Source organism: Chondrus crispus, genomic scaffold (genome assembly GCF_000350225.1).
Source record: "Chondrus crispus Stackhouse genomic scaffold, scaffold_356, whole genome shotgun sequence".
Lineage (NCBI taxonomy): Eukaryota > Rhodophyta > Florideophyceae > Gigartinales > Gigartinaceae > Chondrus > Chondrus crispus.
Window position 1 is genome coordinate 71,194 of NW_005179244.1, and position 24,584 is coordinate 95,777.

The 24,584-nt window shown below is 47.4% G+C and overlaps 1 protein-coding gene across 1 annotated transcript; it reads right to left on the minus strand.

Moving 5' to 3' along the window:
- Nucleotides 1-446: 446 nt before the first annotated feature.
- Nucleotides 447-17,339, minus strand: CHC_T00008871001 (AAA ATPase containing von Willebrand factor type A (vWA) domain and P-loop containing nucleoside triphosphate region). The gene is made up of 11 exons (XM_005717851.1): nt 16,244-17,339; nt 14,982-16,198; nt 14,414-14,807; nt 13,737-14,335; nt 13,103-13,664; nt 12,345-13,045; nt 11,242-12,296; nt 10,722-11,175; nt 10,220-10,550; nt 721-10,171; nt 447-561 (listed from the first exon to the last, which is right to left on the minus strand). The coding sequence occupies exons 1-11, from the start codon at nt 17,337-17,339 to the stop codon at nt 447-449; spliced, it is 15,975 nt and encodes a 5,324-aa protein (XP_005717908.1).
- Between the last annotated feature and the right edge of the window lie 7,245 nt (nt 17,340-24,584).

Here is a 24,584-nt window from a genome sequence, read left to right on the forward strand (position 1 = left end):
TTTGCCTGAAATGTGAGCCTTGTCAATTCCTGGGCAGTCTGTTGCACGTATATTTCCTTGTTCTTTATTCAAGCCCTCTGCTTTGATCATCCTTATCGTTTTTTGAGTTGCTACCCAGATGTCTTGAACAACATTCCCGCGTACATTGCTATTTTGTTCTCTCGCGTTTCGAATACTTTTGCCGGTAGAAAGCGGACTCGTTTCTGTTTTGTTGCGGCCTCGTTTTGATGGGAGATGAGGAGACAGCCTGTGTGAGAGCTTTCCGATTTTCTGACTCCGCCGAGACTCAGCATTGCTACTCATTCTAGAGAGACAGACGCGAAGGTATTCATGCGACACAAGACATTCAGACAGCGCTCTACGGAGCTCGCTGCCTTCTTTTCCGGAGTCTGCGGTAATATCTAAACCTCAGCGGAGTCCAGAGCAGTGAGATGCTGACATTTGTTTCATTTTACACATTTTCTTTTAGTGTATGTACAGTAGGGGTGCGGTATACAATGAGGACGTTGCCAAAGAGGAAGACCGAACCCTTTGACGCTAAGAGAGGCACGGGTTATCAAACTCAAACGGGCGAACACGGACCAATTTGCATATCAAGGTATGACATATGAATATAAAAATCATTCGTCTAGAAAATATAGGGATGCCATGCAACAGTATCGATATGCGGCAAAATTGCGGTTGCGGAAGTCAAAGAATGAGATGCATCACTCCTGTCACTGGTGAGTGCTCGTAATTTCCACCCATTGTCTGAGCGCATCGGCGAGAATTGTGGGGAGTCGTTGAACGTCTTGAACCACCGCATAAAACTCAATTGGAAAATCGTGCATGTAGGGCATTACTTCAATCTTTCCACTAGAATCGTACTCCACCCTTCGGACGTCGTATATGCTCGTGTCATCTTTCCCCGACTTGTCAATTATGAGGAATGCGACAAGTACGTTTGCATCCCGCAAGTGTCGAAGCCGACGTTTAATGTCCTCCCGGGCGCTGAGCCTGCCGTCGGAGATAACGAATACGAGTTTAATTTGCTCAACACTTTCCGGCCCCTTCACACCCACCAGTGTATCTTGCATGAATTGAAGCAATTCGCATATATTCGTTTCCCTTTGTGAAAAGCAAAAGTGCTGGAGTAGCTGCCCCCCTCTCACGTCACTTATCGAAATAGGTTCATCGAAGTCTTTGACCATGAGGGCAGCCGCTCCAAAGCTTGCCACTGCAAGGCGTCCTATCTCGAGTTTTCCGAGGGCCGAAGTGACGAGAGCCAGTGACTCCAAGGCCATAGGACCTGCGCGTGATTCTGACATGGACTCTGAATCATCAATTGCTAAGAGGACATCGTACGAGCGCTTGTCGGGTCTTACGCGACGCAGCCAAATGCGATCCTTTCGAAAATCAGAAGCAACGAACTCAATCACTTTTCTTATGTTCAGGCGCTTTCCAGTTCGGTACCCGCCGCCTAGCTTCGAGGCAATGGTGGGTTCAAGCACCAATCTGAGAAGCTCACAAAGAGAGCTTGCTCCGCCAGTGGTGGATTGGACTAATTTCCTCCACAGCGAAGTTGCCTCCTCAGAGCTTAGCTCTTCCACATTTTTCCTCAAGCTGTTCGCCTCTTCCAAGACGTTTGACTCAGTGTGTTGTTTAGACGCGTCTTGCTCGTCGTCATGGTTGTCGCTAATGTCCATTCTCGCTCTCGTTTCCTTCCGGTCCTTCAACTGTGCTCGTGCACCGTTGGATCGGGAAGAGTCGGGGGTAGATGATTCTGCTGCGATTCGAGCAGGATGAGTCGTGGGTTCATCACAATGAGATCCACTGTGTTCATCTTCGTCTGTCTGCTGACTTCTTGGAGGAATATTTCGGGCGTTTGTTGTTTCTGCAGGGGCCATGGAAATTTGTGGTGGTCTTGACTTTGCATTAGAGGAAGATGGCAACTTTTTGTCCAGTTCCCCAGGTTTGTCATCCTTAACATCATCGATATCCTCCATGGTATCGTTTGGAGCGACATCAGGAAGGGGCTGATGTTGCTCCTTTGTTGCTGCACCGAGTGCCACTAATCCATCGGGGTCACTCTCATCTTCCTCCTGATACTCCAAAGCCCCATCCTGTCTGTTTGTATCTGCTTCTTGTTGCAGCTTCTCTTCTCGTTTCCTGTCCGCAACTTCGAGATACTTATTCCAGCTGCTGATGAGATCATCATTGGCAGTCACTCGAAGCGGGTTGGAGTCAGGCAGTTCCGAGTCCTTGGAGGCATGCAAATCATCAGTCATGTCATGTTGAGATTGATCCTGCCCACTCTTCCCGACTGATCCCATCGTTGGAGGCTCTGGCTCGCTCCGGGTACTTGGGTGTTGCCTCTCTCCATGTTCTTGCGAGTTACCGTGAATAAACTCATCGTCTGTGGGAGCAAGTTGTCCTGAGCCTGAAGCAGGCACTTGTTGCGACTTTTCTGTTTCTTCGGACTTAAACTGAGCAGGATTGTTGTTGCTCTGTTCGAGCCCACCGATGCTTCTGCCTGGAAGGGAGAGGGCGTCCTCACATGACGGTTTTTCCTCATGACCGGCTCGGCTTCCTTCTGTTGCCCCGTTCTGTTCTACTTCTTGAGTTTCTTTGTCTGGTTGCTCCTCTACATTCGGCGTGTTACTCTCCATATCCGGTCCCTTCTCCATACCATTGTCAAGTTCTGCGTCTCTTCCATCGAGTGGCAAATTGTCCATTTCGCAGTCACTTCCTTCTACGGACTGTGCACCAGCTTCAGGGATCCCTGTTTCTTCATTTTGCTGCTCCTTCAAAGGGGATGAATCTGTAAGCGGGTCTTGTATTCCCTCCTCGACGCCTGTCGTTTGCTCATCCTGATCGCTTGTCAATTCTTCTTCATGCTCATTCCCTGATGCGGAACCCAATTCTTGTTCTTCCATACTGTCAGCACCTCCTTCTTCCATACCGTCAGCATCTCCTTCATTGCCCTTCAAGTTTAGCTGGTCAGGGAGTCGGGACTGGGACCCCTCTTGTTCACTGTCACCGTTTGTCTTCTCCTCATTAGCGTCCTCTCCTGTGCCTTGAATCGGATTCTTGTTCCCTGCCTCTTCATCGTCGGGTGTGTCTCCATCTTCCTGATATTCCTCGCCATCCTTTCTGTCCTCTTCTTCTTTCTCTTGTGAAGTTCCCCCGTCGTCAGAAGGCTTAGAAGCGCTGGCCTGTTTGTCCGAGGCCTCATCTCCTGATCTAGCCTTCAGTTCTGTCTGCTGGTTCTCTTTGTTAGCATCTGCCTGGCTCGATTCACCGTTGCTCGGCCCTAACGGATCATCTCCTTGTTCCCAAAGCCTCTCATCGATCACGTCCTCTCCATGCCCACTTTCTGCGGAAAGGTCTTTCTCCGGGTCTTGGGCGTTCTGATCCGTTTTGTCATCTTCCTCAGGCTCGAAATCTTCCAAGTCACCCTCGAAGTCATTCGTCATCTCAAATCCTGGTTCTTGGTCGGTATTGTTCGGTTCTTTCTCGGCCTCTTCGCGACGATCGGATTGCAGACCGATGAGCTGACCCTCATCCTCGATATCTTCAGATACATTCTTTGCTTCCCTAATATCACCATCCTCAATGTTACCAAATCCTGCTCCAGTCTTGTCCATCATTTCCTCTCCTTCTGTGCTTTCCGGATTTGTTTCATCCGGCCGACAAAAGCCTTCTGTGCAAACACCAATGAAGACAGAAGACACTGTCCTTAGTAGGGCAAGCGAGTGGCAGTGCACGGAACCCATTTTTGACAGGGAAGGTAACACCATTGTGCCGATATAGGTGCTGACAAGCTTGCCAACACAACCTTGAAGCATAGCAGACCTTTTCCCAACACGATGCAAGTCATCATCATATCCCATGCAAACCTCTAATTGCTCCTGCAGCTCGAGAAGCTCGCCTAGAATTTTCATCAGGTCCGGAATTTTAGATGATTGGCGATGAGACAAGATTTCTGCGTGAGCGCACCGCAGAGTGCCTTGCCTGGCACCCCCCGCTAGTTTTCCGTTCTCAAAACTTGATGCCGTGACGATTTTGCTTTCGGCTTCGTTCTTGATAGACACCTTGCCCCATGCGAGAGTATTTTGCGCTCCGACCAGTACCTTTTCGATGGCAGATACACTGAGCTTTTCTATTCCGTTCTTCAAATCTACAGGATTCATAGTTGGCTGCCCGGGTTGAAGTTCAATCTTCTTTCCGAGTTCTTCAAGGGCTACATGCAAAAATGTAGTCACAGGCATGAGAGTTTGCACAGCAAAGTTCTGCTCAGACAATGCTCGCGCTCGCAACAGCTCCTCGTCCAATCTCACTTTTGAGTCAGTGATATTTCCAACTAATCTCTCATAGCATGAAGCATATGTAGGTGGTTTGGAACACTTCTTGAAGCCTCGCTCAAGCTTGGCAACGTCGTCCGCTTGAAGCACAAGATCAAGTATTTGGATCCCATTTTCAAGAATAGTTGAAACTTGTCGCAATGAATCTGATGTATCTGAAAATTGACCGTCACCAAATAATGGACCTTGCTCTTGTCTGAGACTGTCACTCTTTGGGGATGCGCTTAGCGCACAGGTTACTGATGAATGTGCCAATTTCAGGTCAATTTGAATTTTCATTAGTTTGTTGATCGTTCGCAGGAGGTGCGACCGTGCCGCGCTGTTCCACACACGACCTACTCTGTCAAAAAGATCTTTCCTGATCTCTTGCAGATGCGATGACATCGTTGCAAGACGGTCCACATCCTGAGTCAAGCTGTTGAGGCTTTCTCGCTGTGCGCAGGCCATGTCGAAGAGATGAGTACACATTGCTTGGGACTTTTGCGCTTCATCTGAGGTGATGTCTGTGTTTCTTGTGCGTGAATCAGATACGTCTCTCAATCTGCGTAGCTGTTGAGCACCATCGTAAAATAGATCATTCGAGATCTTGTTGAAACTGGGACTCTCGCTTGGGTCAGGCGAAGAAAGCCACTGAAAGGATTTGACGGTTGACTCCGACTTCCTGTTTTCAAATGGAGATAGTCCCACATTTCTTAGTGCTTGTAAAAGATCTACAAGTGCTCGTTTCTTTAGCTGGATGCTTGGATTCTTCGAACGTCTAAGCTGGAGTGCACGAGATCGAATGGTCGAGCGCGCATCTCTACAGAACTCCATTCCAGAGTCACAGTCGGAGCACTGCGACTTTTCCATGATCATTCCAAACTGATTTAATCGCGTTTCAAAGAGTGGCAGCTTTGAAAGTAATGGATTTCCATCTGACAACCAAACGTCAGAGAGTGCATCGCCACGAAATACATTATCTCTGGTCTCTCTGGAAACGAGCATATCTTGAACCAACCCAGCTACTGAAGTCAATATTCTTTGTTCAGTGCTCTTGCCGTGGTCTATCCCTTTCTTTGGATTTGCGCCACCACAGACAGCCTCTTCCTTTAGCAAAGTCCCGAAGCCGAGTTTCGTAACTTCTTGTGTTAAATACTTGTACACAGGAACTCGAAGAACAGAATCCATTTCCAGGCAGAGCTTGTGCAATTTACGTTTTGTTCGCTGAGCATCTTCTTTCAGCCGATAGTACTCCAACTGTTTTTCTGGTACTCGGGCCATCTTCTGAGAAGCACCCAGCCCGAGGCCAGGCTCCCATGACGTTAACTTGGAAAACTCTGCCAGCTTGGCCTCCACGAGCTTCTTTTCTTTTGAGAGCTCCTCAGAAATTGCTGGTGCATTCAAATAATAGAAGCGACCAATACCGCGGATGCAAAGTCCAATAGTATGTAGCAGTTTGTTGCCCTTACTCCCAACTGACAGGATGTGCGCCGCAAGGGAAATTAACATTTCGAGACGACACGCAAATTCTCCACTCGGAGCAGATCTCATGAATTGATCCACTGTAGTAATGATATTTTGGCATGCTTCGTCTTTCAGGGACTGATCAATTAATGATGCCTCCTGGATAAGAGCATCGTAGAGATAAAGGAACCAAATACTTGCACGACTTTCCATCGCTCTAACTCTGTTTTGCATCAGTAGTTTCCAAGATGCTCTTTCACGTCGCCTCCATTTCACTGCAACGTGAGACAAAGCGCGTACTTCATCCTTCAATGTTGTAGTTGCTGTCGCAAATAGCCTCTGCCATTCATCTGCCTTCCGTAGAACACCTTCTACACCGACCACCATTTTGGACAACGGTGTCAGAACGTGGCACGTGTTGGTGACTCTTTCAATAGCCGCAGAAATTTCTTCCAATACGGGGTGACCGCCACTCTCACCGAAAAATTTGTTTTGAGTTCTAGAGACTCCATTTCGCAGACCCTGGAGGGCTTTCAAACCGTATGTCAGCTCGGAGAGATTTGCATCCCGGTAGAAATCTGACGTCCCCATCCCTTCTGAAATTGCTTTAACCGGATCAGTACTCGTTGATTCGTCCAGCAATTGCACTGCTTCCAAAGCCGCAAACATCTGCCATTGGGTTGGAATGTGCTCTACAAATAGATGAATGTCATCACACAGGTAGTGTAGATGCTTCACAAGTGACTGCAAAACTACGCGACGCGAGCGTAGATCATCGAGATCCTGAGGGCGATTCTCCATTCCAGGAAATACTTTTAAGTGCATTCTCCAAAACTTTTCAGAGTTCAGCCTTCCTTTTGAAGTTGATCGCGCTTTGTCAATGAACTGCACCTTGTCGCTCGCCAGTGCAACTGGTTCAGTTAACCCGAGAAGTTCAACTTCCTCTTCTTCATTGAGAGGATTGAATGTGTCGACGAAATCCTGATCCTCGTCAAAATCAAGAGCGTCGACAAATTCGGACCCACTTACCTCAAAACGGCTCCCGACTTCTCGTAGAACATGGAGTGAGTTTTTTGCGGCCTTCTCCTTCTCCTCCATAACACTTGATGTCTTCCAAATCCCCACCATGTAGCTCATCGCATCGGAGATGTCATGATTAGTTTGGAAATTACCTCGAATTTCGCCATCGATCAAGTACTCAGCGCACGTGGTCAAAGCGGGGAGAGAAACTCCTGCGTGTTTGTAATATTGAAGAGCTTTTGTAACACTCATCGCCGTGTGGAATGCCGACCTCGGAAACGTTGATACATCATAAAACGTTTGAATTTTCTTCCACACCACTTCGTTTCTAATCATGGTCTGCAGCTTTCGACTTCTAGCGGCACAAATCAAGCCATACTGGACTTCCCTCAATCCCAAAACTAGTTCACTGGTAAGGTCCCGAAAGTGCGACAGCGTTCCAGTGATTCCCAGATTCTCAGCAGTTGTAGCGCAAGACTGATATATTTCCAAGGCTTCTTCAACGGAACGAAGATCGGCCTCACTGATTTGTGCCGAGACCAATTTGTCTCTGAGACCACTTTGGATGAGTTTGTCCGTAATTACTGCATTCACAGTATCCAGAGCTGCCAGGAAGGCAGAAAACGATGTTCGATCTTCTGGTCTGAAGACGAATCGCTTTTCGCTCTCTGCGCATGTCTTCCTTGCTTCTTCGTACTGAATTTCTAAGCGCCGAATTGGGATTGACTTTGAGGGTGAGTCTCCACCAAGGCAATGTCTCCTCAGAAGAGAAGATGCGTAGACACCTATTCGTGCACGCATACTCCGTCTTAGATTGAGCTCCACAGATGCACGGGCCAATTGTGAAGGATCGATCCTATTCCTGCATTCTGTGCGCAATCTGAAGGACCGCATTCGAAGCAAGCCAATTGACGTCCACGCAGTGCCTTTTTGCGAGAGCTCCGAGCATATGTGTTTCGATTCTTCCTGACTATCGCCGCCAAATACAAAGTTCTTACAAGTCAAAATGGACCTTACATGTACAAGAGCCTCAACGTGCAGACTCCACAATTCCCAAGACCTCGAAGGGCGCGAACAATTATCCATGTGGTCTCGTGCCTTCTTCAAAAGGACCCCAAGGGCGTCCGTGGTCACGGCAGAACCGAGTAAATCAATGTCTTCGGCTGGAATCAGCCCACAATATTTCATTGAAGAAAAGAGCGAAGAAAGCAAAAGGCTACAAGTATGTTCCTTTTTTGCGGTCATCTCATGAGAACCTGTCGTAATGCAATTGAAAGCTTGAACCGCCTTCCCTCGTGCCTTCAGAAGACCCCATAACGGATGTTGTGCTGTTTTACCCACGAAAGAGAACAGTTTGCGACACATTCCACTTTCTCGAACTATCGTCTCTCTTGACTGTGGATCAGGAAGCATTCCAACGGACAACAAGCTTGCGCTTTCTGCGAGCAAACTTGACATTACCGACCCTCCCATATCAGCCCAAGCCGAAAGAAGTATACTTTCGTCAGCACTGTTTTCTGAAAGCCATTGCAGTCGCTGCAACGAGACTGCAGATCCGAGATGATAGCCTGGAGTGGTTTCGAAGCAGAGAAGGGCTTTTGCGATAGAAACTTTTAGAGGAGTAGACATGTGCAGCGGCGCAGGACGCGATACCATCTCGTAAAACTTGGTCATTACCTCCCTCAGTAAGCTCGTTGCACTCAGGCAAAAAGCTTCTGTCCAGTAGTGGAATTCGGGAGGGCCATCAGTAGTGCTCTCGCCTCCTTCGGACAGAGCTGCAGACACCTTCTGAAGAACTGTGATGACCTTCTCGTCTTTTTCAACATTCTCCGCCGACAAGCTAACAAGACCTTTGACGAATCCATCCACCTCTGCGAAGTCCATTGCTCCTCGTTTGTACCGAGCGAACACTTTAAGCATTTCAGCCTCAGCTTGTAAGCCAGTCTTTGTCCGTGGCATCAGCAACAAGCCATGATGAGAATCAACTTGCAGAGCACGTACTTCCTTCCAGCTCTTCATCAATGCAACTGGCTCTAACCCGTAGCTCTTGGCAAGTTCACTTTTGTGAATAGAACTAGCTGTCGATATTATGTCTAGCAGGTAAGCCTGTAATTCTGAAATGTCGTCGTTGTCGGGTTCAGCCATCTGATCACAAAGCTCTCGAGCGGAAACAAATAGCGCGCCCAGTCTTCCTTCCTCAGGGATTGACCATTCCTTCGTGCCGGCCAGAAAGTCGTGCAGTTTAGCTGGGACCCTTGCAATAATAGAAAGCATTTCATAACATATTGTGTCAATGGTACAAGTCACTGCCTCTTGAGACGAAAGTGTGGCATTGACACTAAACGACAACTTTGCTCTGGCGAAAATGGTACCAGACGACTCTTGGCCAGAGTTGTTGCATGCCAAATTCCATGACTTGTGAAAAGCATGTATGGCAATTATCGCAGTTCTGAATCTCACAGCCCTAGCAAAAATGGTTGAAGCTCCTGAGATGCGGTTTTCTGTTGATAGAAATGTAGATGGCATATCAAAAGCATATAGAGGGTCAATTGGCGGCCTTCGTTCATTTCTTGTTTCTTCGCTTTCACCCAGCCGTCCATAGTCATTCGCGGAGCAGAAGTGTTCGGCGCTCGATGCAACTTCATCGTAGCTCTTCCGCAAGCTCGGAATGGTCGAATGATCTGCACTCCATCTCAGGACGTGATACCGAGCTCGTAGGTCATGCTGTGATTGAGATGCCAAGATGAAGCCTTGGGCGGCTAGAAGAAGGAGCCATGACCGCAGGGATGAGTCAGGAATATCAACTGTAATCCCTAAGGGAGAAGACAATCGGTACGATGAACACCCTCGAATTAGCATCAGGGGGTCGCATACTGCCTCCAATTCAGGATGTGCCAAATTCTCCAATTCGCGCAATACGAACAGTTCTCGTTGAATCTGCGCATGAATTGGATCTAAGGACAAGTTCGCAACATGCGTCTCGGGCACCATGGCCAAGCGCTCAATCTGCTTGCCATTGCATAGGCGGTCTCCTGGATTCCCTCCATGCGAACTGATTTCCGCATCAGCAGTGCCTCTGACTGCACTTCGAAAACGCTTCAGTGGTGAATTGATATAAGAAGGTGACACTTTGTCGATGTGACAAGGAGTGCTGTCACAACTCTGTCGAAAATAAAACGGACTGCCCTCAGCAACTTCCGGAAGCACATCTGCACTATTTAAACTGATCTTCAGCGAGCGATCTAGCAGAGCACGAGAAAGACCCCTGCTTCCAACAGTCGTCCCTTGTGATGCCGGAACAAAGAATATGCGACATTCTGGATGAGGTACGAGAAGGACTGATGATCCATCTTCGTTTGCCGGGGCTTCCGCTAGGAGAATCGCAGGAGTATCAAAAGCTTCCTTCGTATCACTTGAGTTGACAACGGAAACCGGTCGTCGCTCCAAAACAGGGTTGAGCCGATCCAGAATTGCAGGGATACAGGCATCGGCGTCACGAATCAAAATCCATTCACCTTCTTCAATAGCATCCACAAATTCACTCTTCCTCCATTCAAAGGACACTAGACCGTCTTCTTCAGTCGACCGTTGAAACGTTCCGAGCTCGAGAAGAATGTTGTGCATTACTTGCACTTGGTTGTCAATGCTCTTGCCTCGAGCGGGGATACTTTTAATCGCATTCATCAGCGCGTTAGACACATCTTGGAATTCAGAAATGCTTTGGATGGTGTCGTAGTGAGTCACCTCTAAAGCTTTTTGTAGAATGCGTTTTAACCTTCTCCCATGAGTTCGAATCGCTGTGACGGCAGCAAATGAAGTGTGCTTAGATTGCCTCGGCCTTTTCCCAATCACTTGGTAGAGAATCCGGAAGAAAATGTCATCGACATGCACCATCATTCTCTGCATCCTGTCAACAGCATCTTTCTGGCAATAGCCTCCCATGAACTCATCACAATCGGAAAGCGAAGCACCATGCACGACTTTCACCGTCTTGCCGTATAAAGAAGCAAGGGTCTGAACAAGGCGAATCCCGTCTGCAGAGCTGGTAGTGCTTCCCTCGCAAGATAGCACAGCAGGCCAGCCGGCATTTACACATAAGGAAAGTGCCTGCAGTTCTCCGAGGTCCCCGGCCCGTATGGGCAAACCGCATGGCTCTACGTGCGTGAAAGAAAATGTTTCGCTCCTTCGCACCATTGATTGACCTAATCTCAACGTCTTCTGATCGGCAGAGACCAATGTCGGCAACCCCGGATAAATATCCCATTCGAAGCCAAATGTCCTCCGATACGCATGCTCGGCCAATTCTCGAGCTTGGCCTCGCTGGAGACCTTGTACTACGACTACATGGAAAGAAACTCCAAGGCAATATCTTCTAGATGAGCCCATGTCAGCATTCTCAAACTCCGTGCGAAAGTTTCCTCGAAGTGTAAAAAACAAGTCACACCATCGCAACGCATCTCTTAGGCCAAACGACGAGATATCAGTGGAGTGTCCGCCGCTTTCCAAAGTTTGACGGACATCCAGCAATGTCTTCACGATTCTTGAGGTCGTTTCGAAACCAATTAACGGGTGAACCGCGGACAGTATGGAGACGATGTCATGCTTCGTGGGGGCCTCCATGTGAACTCGTGCAAATCGATTTAGAAAGCTCTTCGGAAGACCTCGGCGGCCTCCACCCTCGCAGGCCGGATTCTGAGCCCCGAATACTCGAAACGAGGGATGCGACGCAACCTCCCGGCTCAGTTCCGGAATGAAGAGCGACCTCCTATGGTCCAAAACGGAATTAAGGCCCTCCAGGACGCTCTGTGACGCTAAATTAAGCTCATCCAGGAGCACCCATGATCCTTCCTGGACTGCTCTTAGTAATGGACCAGCACGGAATGTGAATACCCCAGGAACATCCCCCGGAGAGTCACTCCCGATGAGGTCGGACATTTCAGTTGCATCCGATAAATTGACTCTGATAAAGGAGAATCCTGAAGCTCTTGCTAGGGCTGCCACCAACGAGCTCTTTCCGCAGCCAGGCGGACCTTCCAATAGTATGGGTCGTTTGCTAACAGCCATTGCTCGGGCAATTCGAGCAGTGTTACGAGCTGTGCATGGCGCGTCAAACGAGTAACCCAGGGCTTCAGGAGTTTGTTGCGATATTACTGCAGTTTCATTCCGTGGAATTGTAAACAAACTGAGCTCATCTTTCCATTGAGTCGCATGTTCTTTCTGTTCTAAGAAGCCTCGTCTAACACCCTCTCCAAACTTGGCCGCATCTGCTGTTGCTCGGAGATCTGGTGGCAGTAAAGATGTCAGCTTGTTCCAAACCACGACCTCGACGCTTGAGTCTTCTGACCCAGTAGAGCCCACAGCTAAGCCATCAAGAAATACCAATCGTGCGCCGTGCACTAACCCCAAAAGGGGATCTAGACCAATAGTTTGAAAAGCTTCCGCTATGAACTGGCACCAGGTGGAAATGTCACGAACAGAAAGCATTACTTGCTGCCCTATTCCGCGATGAGAGGTAAACTTCTGTGATTCCCGGGTTACAAAATCCGAATACTCTGCAAGAAGCCATCTAAGGAAATCACAGAGAGCTTTTCGACAGAGCTGCATGCGTTCATTCTGGAGGAAGGCCTCACTGGCAGAGAGGACTGCTAGCACAATGGGAGAAAAATCATCGATAGTGGCAGGTGCTGGAACCCAAATCTCTGTCAACCGATTTCTCAACGCTGGAGAGAGCTCTTTCTTCCCGTAGTCACCCCCTGGATTCATAGTTGCTAAAATTCGAAACATAGAGCTTGCCGTTATTTCCTCAGCGACAAAACTAGCGTCCTTATTCTGCTTGTCAGGCGAAACTGCTCCTTTTTCAGATAGGAGAAGCTTTCTTTCCAATTCCATCACCGAATTTAGTCTCTCTACGACTGCATCTTCAGCCATATTAATCTCATCGATGAGCATAATGGAACCCTGCCTCATGGCTCGGACGAGGGGCCCATCAACCCATTCAAACAGGGGCCCATCCGAATCGAGGGACCTCGACGGGCGATAGCTGCCAATAATGTCAGATGCCTCTGTGTGTTGGTGACAATTCACTGTCTCAAACCGCAGCCCAAGTGCGCGAGATATCACAGCACAGCACGAGGTCTTCCCGCCGCCGGTACTTCCAACGAGTAGGACAGGCTCGCTGTTCGCCACGCTGTGAATCATCAAAGTTAGCATCCGACATGTATGAGATGTTGCCACCATGCCTTCTTCCTCCATTGCGCGCCAAATGTCTTTTTGGTCCAAAGACAACCTTTGTAAACTAAAATCAAGGCATTCTTGGGATGGAGATCTCCCCGTCTTCAAATCATGGAATGAGTACAGTGCATCATGGACTAAAACCCCAGGGTCTACCCCGATAACTTTGAGAAGGATGTCTCTGACAATTTCGCGCTCGTGAGTACGCCTTGATCTCTCTGCAAGCAAAAAGAACCCGTGGACTGCAAGCTCTTCCTTGGATCGGGACCCTCGAGATGCCCATCGGAACAAATCCCGTGCGGTAACAAACCCATCCCTCCCCGAAAAAATACTCGTGGTTCTTCTCCGTAACTGTAGCTCCCTCATAACAGCGATCATTTTCTTTGCAAAGCTCGGTGGTATCCTGCATCGTTGTTGCAGAATTGTTAAGAGGTCTTCATCTGTCAGGTCTGGAACCTGGATTTCAATGAACCGGCTTCGAAAAGCTCTGGACAACTCTTTTCGGCCGCCATATAGTCCGGGTGGGTTCTGTGTTGCAAATACCGTAAATCCAGCGTTCGCCTTGACCACTTCTCCAGTTTCAGGTATAAGAATCTCTCTATTGTCGTCGAGCAATCGATTGAGGGACTCCAGAATTTCGGGTGGGGCCAAGTTCAACTCGTCAAGTAGCACCCAACTTCCTGCTCGGGCAGCCTGAACCAAGGGCCCCTCGTGAAATACTAATGCACCATTCGGGGTGGCCACATAGCCTCCTACGTAATCAGATAAGTCTGTATGTTCGTGATTATTAATTCGGATAAGGCTGTTCCCCGTCATTGAAGCAAGATACGTCACCAAGGATGTCTTCCCGGCAGCCGTCGGTCCTTGTAGCACTACAGGGAGACGGCGGGTCCCAAGCGCTAGTGCACGGCATACATCCCTGAGAGTTTCCCGCACAGTTGGAGAGATGATAAAACTTTTTTCCAGGTCGGATGAATGCTGGTCTCCTGATGCGCTCACTTCAAGCGGCACTCCCTCAACAAATCTTACGTGTGCGGTCATGTTAGTTGGTAGCGTCACTACGCCAGACAAAGGTTCTAATCTATATCTGCTGGAAACAACCTTCAGTAGGCAAGTCTGCGCCACTTCGCACACCCGAGCACGAGATGTGGCGGGCAATGGCGTTGCAAAAGACAAAATAGCACCTTCAAATAGAGACCGACGGACACCCACTTCACCACTTCTCATAAATCTCCTCAGGCCAGAAGCAAAATCAAGCATTCTCGATAATGTTCGCAGACTAAACCGCACTGGCCTGCCTGATACATCTTCAAGACGTCCATCTCTTCCCAAAGAGCTGCAGTGGAGATAAAACGAAGCTATGTCCTCTGCAACACGCCTTTCTGGTGACAGCTGACTTGTCCGGTTGCCTAGAGGCGCTCTCAGACCGTAAAAGCGATGAAGTGCCAACAAAATAACATCGTCCTTGTCCAACATATCTCCGCAGTGAAACTCAGAGAAGCGTGCCCGTAAAACATTGGGTAATGGGCGCTTGCCAACATCTGTCGGTGGATTCATTGCTGCAAACAATCGAAAGCCTTCAGATCTCGCCAACATGGAGCCCACGGCATCCGGAAGCAAAATCTCGCCGCAGTCCAAGACGCTCACCAGCCGTTCTAACAACTCTGTCGGTGCTAGATTAATCTCGTCTAGCAATATCCATGCCCCGCTTCGCATTGCTTGTGCAAGCACCCCTTCGGAAAACTGAAAGTCTACTCTGCGCTTTGATCTCTTCACACTTCCGTTTTGATTTTCCCCATGAACTCTTCGGTTCGTTTTAGAAGCTGCTCCATCTTCCCTTCTCCTCTTTCTTGGTCGACTGGTTTCATTCTGCGAAGTGCCGGCGTTGCCTTCACAGCTGCTATCTACAATGGCTGATAACGGCATGTAGGATCTAGAAATGACTTTCAGCTCGTCTGCAATAGTGCGCCACCTCTCCGCCAAGAAAGTATTCGCATTCTTTGCCGACTTGGGAATGGCCTCCGCTGCTCTTTCCATAAGCCGGACAGATCTTTCATGATGTTCAATCGACCGCGAGGCTCTGCCAAGTGCGTCTAAAAACTGGCCGTTCTTTTTCCGTGACATAGTAAGGCAAAACGTTTCCGCAAACTTCTTTGCTAAAAGGGGGATAACAGCCGTTGTTTCAACGGGTCGAAAAGCACCCATCAAATCCCCAAGCTCGCTTTGACGGGACAGGTTCACCACCACGAGTTTTGTTCGCAGAAAAGCCGCTACTTCTTGAATTAGAGCGGTTTTCCCCGAGCCGGCCTCACCGGTAAGCAGAACATGTTCTCCTACTTGTAGACAACGTACGATTTTCTCCATCAGGCGTAAAGTGTAACTTGTCATGGTCAGACGTTTGGGGAACATCACATCATTTTCAACCTTTACTGACAAGGAGCTTCTACCAACCCGAAAGAGGTTGTCTTCAACAGATAGGGATGGCCGGTGCTGCGAAACCAAATCCTTGGCCACATCAGACGGCAAGGACCAACCAGCAGAAATTGCATTCAAGAGCATGTCTTTTTCTTGCCCCTCGCTGCACCATGATACCAACACGTCAATAGTCTCTAAGAGAGCACTTTCCGCTGTCATGAGCTCTCCTTGCTCCAGTCGTAGATCTGTCAAGCGGTTGCAAATGCGGACCGCTTCCCGCAACGTCGTGTCTCGGCTAAATGAGGCCCTGTTTTTCCTGAACCATTCTGATACAATATTGGTACACTTCAGAACTCTAGGAACACAGTCTTTCACCAGCGGAAATTTCTCTTTCAGCAAATCCAACTTTTCATCATGCGAGAGCGAAGGTACAGCCACTCTGTCCCAAATTTCCCATCCTCCTGGCGGTTCCCAATTTACATTCCCTTCTTCGTCTGATGTTGTTCTCGTCGCAATGCACCGAAATCCTTTGTTCACGCGAAGCGGTTGTCCTCTGCCCGGTGCACTCAACGTATCTCCAGGTTGGAGTTGTGCCAGAGTTATTATAAGTGGGACAGCTGAAGAGGAGCGCGCAGAGAGTTGCCCGAGATTCTCAAACACAAGCCATTCTCCCTTTTCGATAGCAAGTCCAATTGGTCCGGGCCGCCATTGAAATCCTTTTCCTTCCGGAAGAGGTACGACGCCACCTATCAGCGAATCAAAGGAATCTGCGCCAGTTTCATTCAGTGCACTGTCCATCTGAATGAATGTTACCGAGGGGACTTTGTTGCTATTGTCGGGTTTCTTGTATGTCGTTTCTCGGCCTAAAAGAGAAATTACACTTGTCTTTCCGCATCCGGCACTTCCTTCCAAAACTATGGGTATCCCATAGCTGAGCGCACCGGCAAGTGTCTTCAGGACTGGGAAAAGACTAGGCGTGTAAATAAATTCGTGGCGCTGGGAATGGTTTGTTAATTCAAGGTGCTTCTGTTTAGGTGAAGAGTTCACAGTGAGCCTTTCGCTTGCACCAGGTCCCACCTCGCCGGAACGCCGCCGCACTAATACTCCACCAATACGGATGTAGTGCGAAGATACAGCTCCAAACTCTCTCGGAGGTTGTTCAAGATAACTCCGTAAGCTCGGTTTCGTTTGTGAAGACTCCTGTGGTGACTGAGCGACAAAAGGCCTGTCACAGAACGATGCATTGCAACAAAACTCGCGCGAATACGTAGCCCACTGCATTTCTCGCCAGAACGAAGGACTATCGGAATACTTCTGTTCCCCTTCCCAATTTTCAATTCGATAGACAGTCTCAATCGTTCCAGTCCACTTCTTCTCCATGATCATGTGCAATGCTAGCGAAGCTTCTTCGTGGCCATTTTCAAGCGCCTCGCGGATAACAATAGACCAATCACACAAATCGCATGCCTTCTTTCCCCCCAGAAAAGCGAGTAAAGTCATGGCGCGAATCCCATTGCGTTCAATATTTTGCATTTCTGCATGTTCGTCCAGTAGTTGCATGGCAAGCTCCCAGTTTCCAGGGAGTCCTCTCATAATGTTTAGTAATCGAAGAGCTGGAAGAAGTGCGGTAGGGCCCGAGAAAACCATTACCTGCACAATCTCTCTCAAGTCACATTCCCGAAGACAGCAAGCTGCACGATATATGGCAAGTGGATTCAAGTTCGGAACGATAAAAGCAGACAGTACATCCATTGCTGAAATTGTGTTGGGGATGTGCGATTCCGTCGTCTGTTGGAGTATCGTAAATGCTTGCAGCAGCCGAGCGGACAAGCCGCTCGCTTCCGTTGGTGGAAGCGCCTCCGTCATAGTAACGTCTTCGCCTGGCATAGTGAGGAGAGGGTAGCACTCAAGAAGGACGAGGTCTCAAACAAAACATACGGCTAAAACACCGCGAGTTGCCGAAGATGCACTTGCGGAACTTGAACAAGGCAATAGCGAGTAGAAATTAGCTCCGTCGGCGGTGGCGGAGTTCGGCCCACAACACCTGATGCTGTAGTGGCCGCTACCTGTAAATCTGTCGCAAAAAGGGTCATGCGCTCACACCATCTGTTAGCAGTGGACACGTGTGTTCTTCATTACCCTGATCGCTTTATTTTTTAAATATTTTACCACAATCAGCTCTTGAAGAGAGATTTGGACGTCCTTGCTGGACTTTAGGTGACGTCGTGGGCGTTTACACGTTTCATATACGTGTACATGTGTACATCACCCTGGGCCGCACGACTTCGCTTTCAAGTTTGTTGCCATGTACCCAAGGGTACAACACTTGAAGCGCTTGTGAATTTCTAAAGCTGACTGAGATGCAATACCCTTGGTACCGTGCAAAACTTGTAAGGCATCATCACTCTCACCATCCTGCCTTGTAAACTTTCAACTTGTCACCTTTGAAAATCTCATTTCGCTTTTGACGTGAATGACCGCGTTTTCGACAATATTTCAAGGCAGAATTTTTGGTAGATGCCATGGCAACAAAAAGAGGATATCCCTTGCGATCGTCACAGTACTGTCAACATCTACAGGTGTCCGAAGACCTTCTTGTTCTGAGTGGAGGATTTCTCGCCTTTTCGCTTTGTGAAGTGGAAGCAGTTTGAGTAAGTCCGATAAAATCTTTGGCACACTATCTTCTGTGGCTATCATGCACAAAGTCCTGTGGCAGAAGGAAGATAACAATGCTTTCAAACTTAAACTGCCTAAGGCATATGCAGTCGATGACTACTTCTACACAGGAACTCACACAGAGCTTAATCAATTACCATACTGTACGGGGCTCGTGACTTGATCCTGGCATGCGCACATACATGACTCCAGAACTTCTGGAGTTCTCACCTTCTGGGCCAGAAGGTGAGAAATGGCGATGAGTACAGTAATCGAACAGTATTTCTAAAATCTAAAAATCGGTAAGCATGCATATGCTCCCAGATAGTGATTGGGGTACAGTACGTAGGCACGTGGGTGTCATCAAAAACATCTACAGGTACAGTATGCGGAAGTGGAATCCTCCTCTTCCTTCGAAAAGAATTCATAGCTATGATAACCGTTTTTCGTTCGGGATACTGTACCTCCTTCTGGAAATCAGAATGTTTCCCAATTCCTACACATACAGCATCCGCATTGACTTCAACGCCCTTTCGAAAGCCAGCAAGACGCACGAGCAGGGGCATGTAAATACGTTGTCGTGAACCTCAGCGGCATAGCATTTTTTATTTTTATGTGTAGTGGTTGGCGTTATGTTTAGAACGACTGTGAAGACCCTGCCAAGTATTCCTCTTTCTATTATGCATATGTGAGCGGAAAAATATTTTGATTTCTTCTTTTTCCGACAACTTTATTGATCCTTTGTTTCTAAGTGACACTGCACATGATCGTCCATCTTGGCGGAACGCGTTGCTGCTTGGCAGTAGTTTTTGATAGTTCGGCGTGATAGTGAAAGTTGGGCATCATCATAGAATTGTGGACTGATCGCTGAATAAATTGTCAAGCCATTTCAAAACTTCGAAAAGAAGGCCGGAGCGCGCACACTTCCCTTTAGTTGATGTTACACATACACACACACAGTGAAACTTAGGCTATGTTCAAGGAAGTATCCAAGTACATGGCCTTTGCTCAAAAAGCCTCCTCGGACCACTTCCCGTATCTCGAGATTTATTTGCGTCGTCAGCTTCCACTGTCTGCGTGTGCTACATTTTCTATGTGTGTGACTTCCCACTTTTTCTACCAAGGACCTCCATCGCTTCAACCTGTTTATCGCTCAGTTCTCGTTCCTTGCTCTCCGCTTTGCATCCCTTTGACATTTGCTCAGTGAATTAGTTGTAAACGTTCTCTTGCTGATTGGTGACGGATACTGTGATTCGCACTGTCCCCCGATCTTCGTCTGTTTGATCCCGCTACCGGCTGCGCTAGTTACTACGTGGCACCTTTATTTGGTCCTCTACGCTCACGTTTCTCAGTTATGGGCCCAGAAAACTTGCCATCTCGGCCTCGTTTCCATTGGGATATTTTTGATGCCCCATGGACGGACGGAAAGGGACCCCAAGAAGAATACTTTGCCGCTGTCAAGTTATGGAAGTTCTTTCATGATAATTTGGACAATTCAAACAGCAACAAGATACCTGAAAAGCTACAAGGTATTGTTTTGTTGTCACAGATCTATGGCCGCGCTACTGACTTGATTAAGAAAGTTCCCCAGGAAGAAGTTGAGTCAGAAGATGGAGCATTTCAAATCGCAAGAGCGATACACAAACGCGATCTTCTCTCTGTTGTAACCGATACGTTCCACCGCTACCTAGAACTTATGCAGACAAAGCAAGGAGATAGCGAGACATTTAAAAACTTTGAAACAAGATTTGATGCACAAGTAAGCAGATTTAATGGGTCTTGCAAGGGCTCTGAACTTCCATCTGCTTTAGTTTCTTTCCTTTTACTTGCTAACTCTAGGATCGATACTTCGCAAAGGACCTCAATTATCTCGCCAGCACTGCCTCGGCAGACAGATATAGTTGACAAAGAAGCTAAGGATATTTTGGCAATGATCAAGTCTGATGACATTGCTACAGTCGTTCGCGCGTGCGATGAACCAATTAAGCCCTTACAAACTTCACGTGCTTCACAAGGTATGGCTGTTACAACTCGATGTTCGTCAAGGTATCCATGATATCCAAGACAAAAGCAAAAATTGAACCCTAAACAGTTAGCAGATCTTAAGAGCAAGTATATTTGTAGAATTTGTAAGAAAAAAGGGCATTGGGCTTCAGATCAAGAACCATGCCGCAGCGCTGATGCCAAACAAGGATTTGGTTCTCGCAGATCTAACAAAGCAGAAACTAAAACGCCCCTAAGTTCTGCAAGTGATCAGAAAGGAACTCTTCAATTTCACATGGCTTCGCTTTCGTCTTCAACAATTTCAGCTGAAGTCTCAGGTCCTCTTGTGGATGGCGCTGCTCCTTACAGTGGTCTTGGATTAGTACAACTTCAAGCACTGCATCAACAACTAATCTCCGATTGGGATGGGACTATTAGTGACATTCCAGACTGCGTCAAGGATAGACCATTCTGGCAGTATGGTGCTGGCGAGCACGCTAGTCCTAGAAGAAGATTTTTAGGATCTGTGACATTCTCAACTCTGCCTGACAAAGGCACTCCGATCGAGATACGTCACCTCGTTATGGAAGGATCATCGCAATGGCTCATCGGTCGTAATGTTACTTGTTCATGTATTATCAACCATGTAACCGGTAATTATCTTGAGTTCTATGTGTCCGACTCTGAGACCAACACTCTATCCATGACCAACTTTGAAGATCACATCTATCTTCCCGTCTCTACTTTCATGCGAAATGCACAAAACTCTTTTAATTGCGAATCAACCTTTACGTCTGCCCTCGTCTCCTTATCCTGTCCTGCGTATGCTTCACAGCTTTCGTGGCCAGAAAAAAAGAAGTTAATAGATAAGGTCCACAAACATGTGTGTAGCATTCATCATACAATGATATTAAGTTCCTCTTGGACCGCAATGAGCTCTGGGATGATCAATGCTCTGAGTACCTATCCCATATACTGGAAAAATGTCCACATTGTCCCATAGTGCAACTTCCCTCTCCTTCCCGAAAGGTTTCGTTGAGTTCAATGTCTCGTCGGTTCAATGCCATTGTTTGTATCGATCACCTGTTCCTCTACAGGCATGATGTTCTCCACATGATGGATTCCAGAACCCGTTACTCCACAGGTCTTGTCGTTCCCTCAACCTCCATGAAGGAAGCAATCATTGCATACGAATCCAAATGGCTGTCTGAGTTTTGGCCTTCAGAATTTGCACAAGGAGATCAAGAGTTCAACAACAGTGAGTTTATAAATTACCTGTCGCTCTATGACATTAACTATCGCCCTGTTCCGCCTCGAAGACATTCAAAGAATGTGCTCGAGTCAAAACACCGGGTTCTTCGCGACATTTTCGTTCGACTTCAATCTGCGTCTCCAATGGAAGATCCACGGTTAATCATTTCAAAGATGTTTCGTATTTCGAACGATCTCTATGGGAACAATGTTGCGTCTTCACATGAACTCGCAAAGGGATACACGCGTCCAATCGTACACGATTTCCCTCGCAATATTCCCCCAGAGATTATAAAGGCTCAAGAGGCACTGTCAGCTAAGCGTAAGCTTAATCTTATCCTGTCGTCTAAATCTATTTCTGAACCGCCTATGCATGTTGGTGATTACGTTCAAATATTTGTGAAGCTACAAAACCAGAAACGAGGTTCATGGAGTGATTCTACCCCTGTTCTAGCATATGATCCAGAGTCTCGTATAGTTATTGTTCCAGGTGCATATGGTCGGAAAAGACAGGCTGCCATTGAAGATACACGTTTAGCAGTATGTGATAACGTGTTAGCATCTGAGATACAACAAGCAATTGATGAGCTTTCAGCCGATATTGGTACCCAAGTTGACCTTATGAATTCTCTCGATGACGTGGATGACGAAGAGGTCACCAATATCTGTAACGATAGCAGAGTTACTTCTCCGCGCGATGATGATGGTCAGATTGGTGGTCCCGAGAACTCATCATTAGTTCCCAATTTAGAAGCTCATGAACCACAAGAGCTCCTTACATATACCCCAGTCGAACAATCTACATTTGATCCTGATCACCCAGAGAGTGATCATGACAATGATACTTCCACGGACGCGCCCAACAGCACTGTACAAGATCCGCAAGAAGATGTTGCAAATGTTCAAGGCACAACACAAATAGATCAGCCTTCCGCTACCTCCTTACACCCAATGCAAACTCGCTCCAGTTCCACTGCTCCTCACACCTCGAGTGATCGCACATTACATGGTAACGATATCGAATTACTTCCTGGTACTGAGCTAACTAGCTGTGAACAAAACGCTCTGAGTCAGTTCTACGATCGGTTCAAGTCAAAAGAATTTCTCACCCACCAGGCTGAAGGGTTGCCTTCTTACATCACTTCCAACTCATATTGCGAAGAAGAGAGTGCTTTCCTTAAACAGTGCATTCGTATTCACAAGTCTGACGTCCCCAGAGATGCTAACGTTATTCGCAGCCATGTGCTTTATAAGATCAAAACTAGAGATGATGCATCTCTAACATGTAAGGCTCGTATAGCTCCTCATGGGAATGAAGATCGTGATCGTGCACATTAAAAAACTGATTCGGCATGTTGCCCACCTCTAGGAATTCGTACTCTGTTTTCAATATGTGTGATGTTTCAATGGTACCTCACGAAGATTGACGTGAAAGGTGCATTATTGCAGACTGGTTCTGCTAAACGTGACGTTTATGTCATTCCCCGAAAGAAAGCTCAGATCATAGATTTGTTTGGCTTCTTACAGTTGCAACCTATGGATTGGTGAACGCCAATGCGAAATGGCAAGTTCACTTAGATCAAACGTTCATTGATATTGGACTAAACACACTCGTATATGTTCCGCAGTTATTCTACATGCTTGATAACTGCAGTTTAGTTCTTATCGTGGTTAAGGTAACTGATGATATTTTAATCGGTGAAAGTGAAACTCACAAGCCCCGGTTTATCAAAAGATTGACACAAGCGTACGAGTTGGGTACAATCACCCATCTTCCTGGTTCATGTTGGTTCTTCGGGCTTGAAGTTTCCCAAGAGCCGGACTTCGTTATACATGTTCATGGTGATCAGAAGCTTTCTGGAATAACATCTTGCAACGCTAGTCGTACAAGACGAAAGCAGATTAACGAAAAGTTGAACGCAATAGAGAAATTCCATTACAACTCCATTAATGGTTCTATTGGTTTTATCGGGGTCCATGCTCTCCCCATTGCTTCATTTGTGTCGAGTTATCTACAGCAATCGCGCAATGCTGCTACTGTACATGATATATATAACCAATCCGCAATGTTGACAAAACTTAAGCAGCTTGGATCCACAACAAGTTATGATAAGATACCACGGGGTACGAATCATCTCAGTGTTACCGTGTTAGCGGATGCAGCTCGCCCTAGTGAGAACGGTCAGCTCGGCATGATTTGCGGACTTCTCTTTAGCGATATGAATCGTGGTTCTATATTTCATGTACTCTAATGGAGATCCAATCTATCAAGGCGTCCAGTTAAGTCGAGAGCTTCGGCAGAAACCCTTGCAGCAGGTGCTGCTCTTGATGAAACTCTACTGATTTCATCCGCTTTGTCAGTCATTCTAAAAACAGATATCCCTACTACCCTGGTTGTAGATTCCAAGGATTTGTTTGACTTGCTTTCCTCCTGTCACGTTCCGGAAGATCGTTCAATTCGAGCCGATGTTCAGTTGATCAGATATTATTATGAGACCAAACAACTCGATCGTGTTATTTGGATACCTGGTTCTCAAAACTTATCTGATCCATTGACCAAGAAAGATAGCCCTTTGGAGGATACTCTTCAGCTGATGTTATTCGAAGGACGCCTACAGTTTGAGATGACAAATTTCAAGAGTCGCTCTTGTCATGCGAACCTTGGCTAAGAAATATTGGCTTATCTCCAAAGAGAAAGAGTGTGAAACTTAGGCTATGTTCAAGGAAGTATCCAAGTACATGGCCTTTGCTCAAAAAGCCTCCTCGGACCACTTCCCGTATCTCGAGATTTATTTGCGCCGTCAGCTTCCACTGTCTGCGTGTGCTACATTTTCTATGTGTGTGACTTCCCACTTTTTCTACCAAGGACCTCCATCGCTTCAACCTGTTTATCACTCAGTTCTCGTTCCTTGCTCTCCGCTTTGCATCCCTTTGACATTTGCTCAGTGAATTAGTTGTAAACGTTCTCTTGCTGATTGGTGACGGATACTGTAATTCGCACTGTCCCCGATCTTCGTCTGTTTGACCCCGCTATCGGCTGCGCTAGTTACTACGTGGCACCTTTATTTGGTCCTCTACGCTCACGTTTCTCACACACACACACACACACACATGAAGAAGTAGAAGAAGACGACGTCAGCGTCCCCTCCGTCGCCGCGCCCGCCGCACCCGCTGCTTGCGACAGCGGCTGCGCCATGCCAGTTCGACGTAGGCAACTCGAGCGCAACCAGCCTTGACACTTTT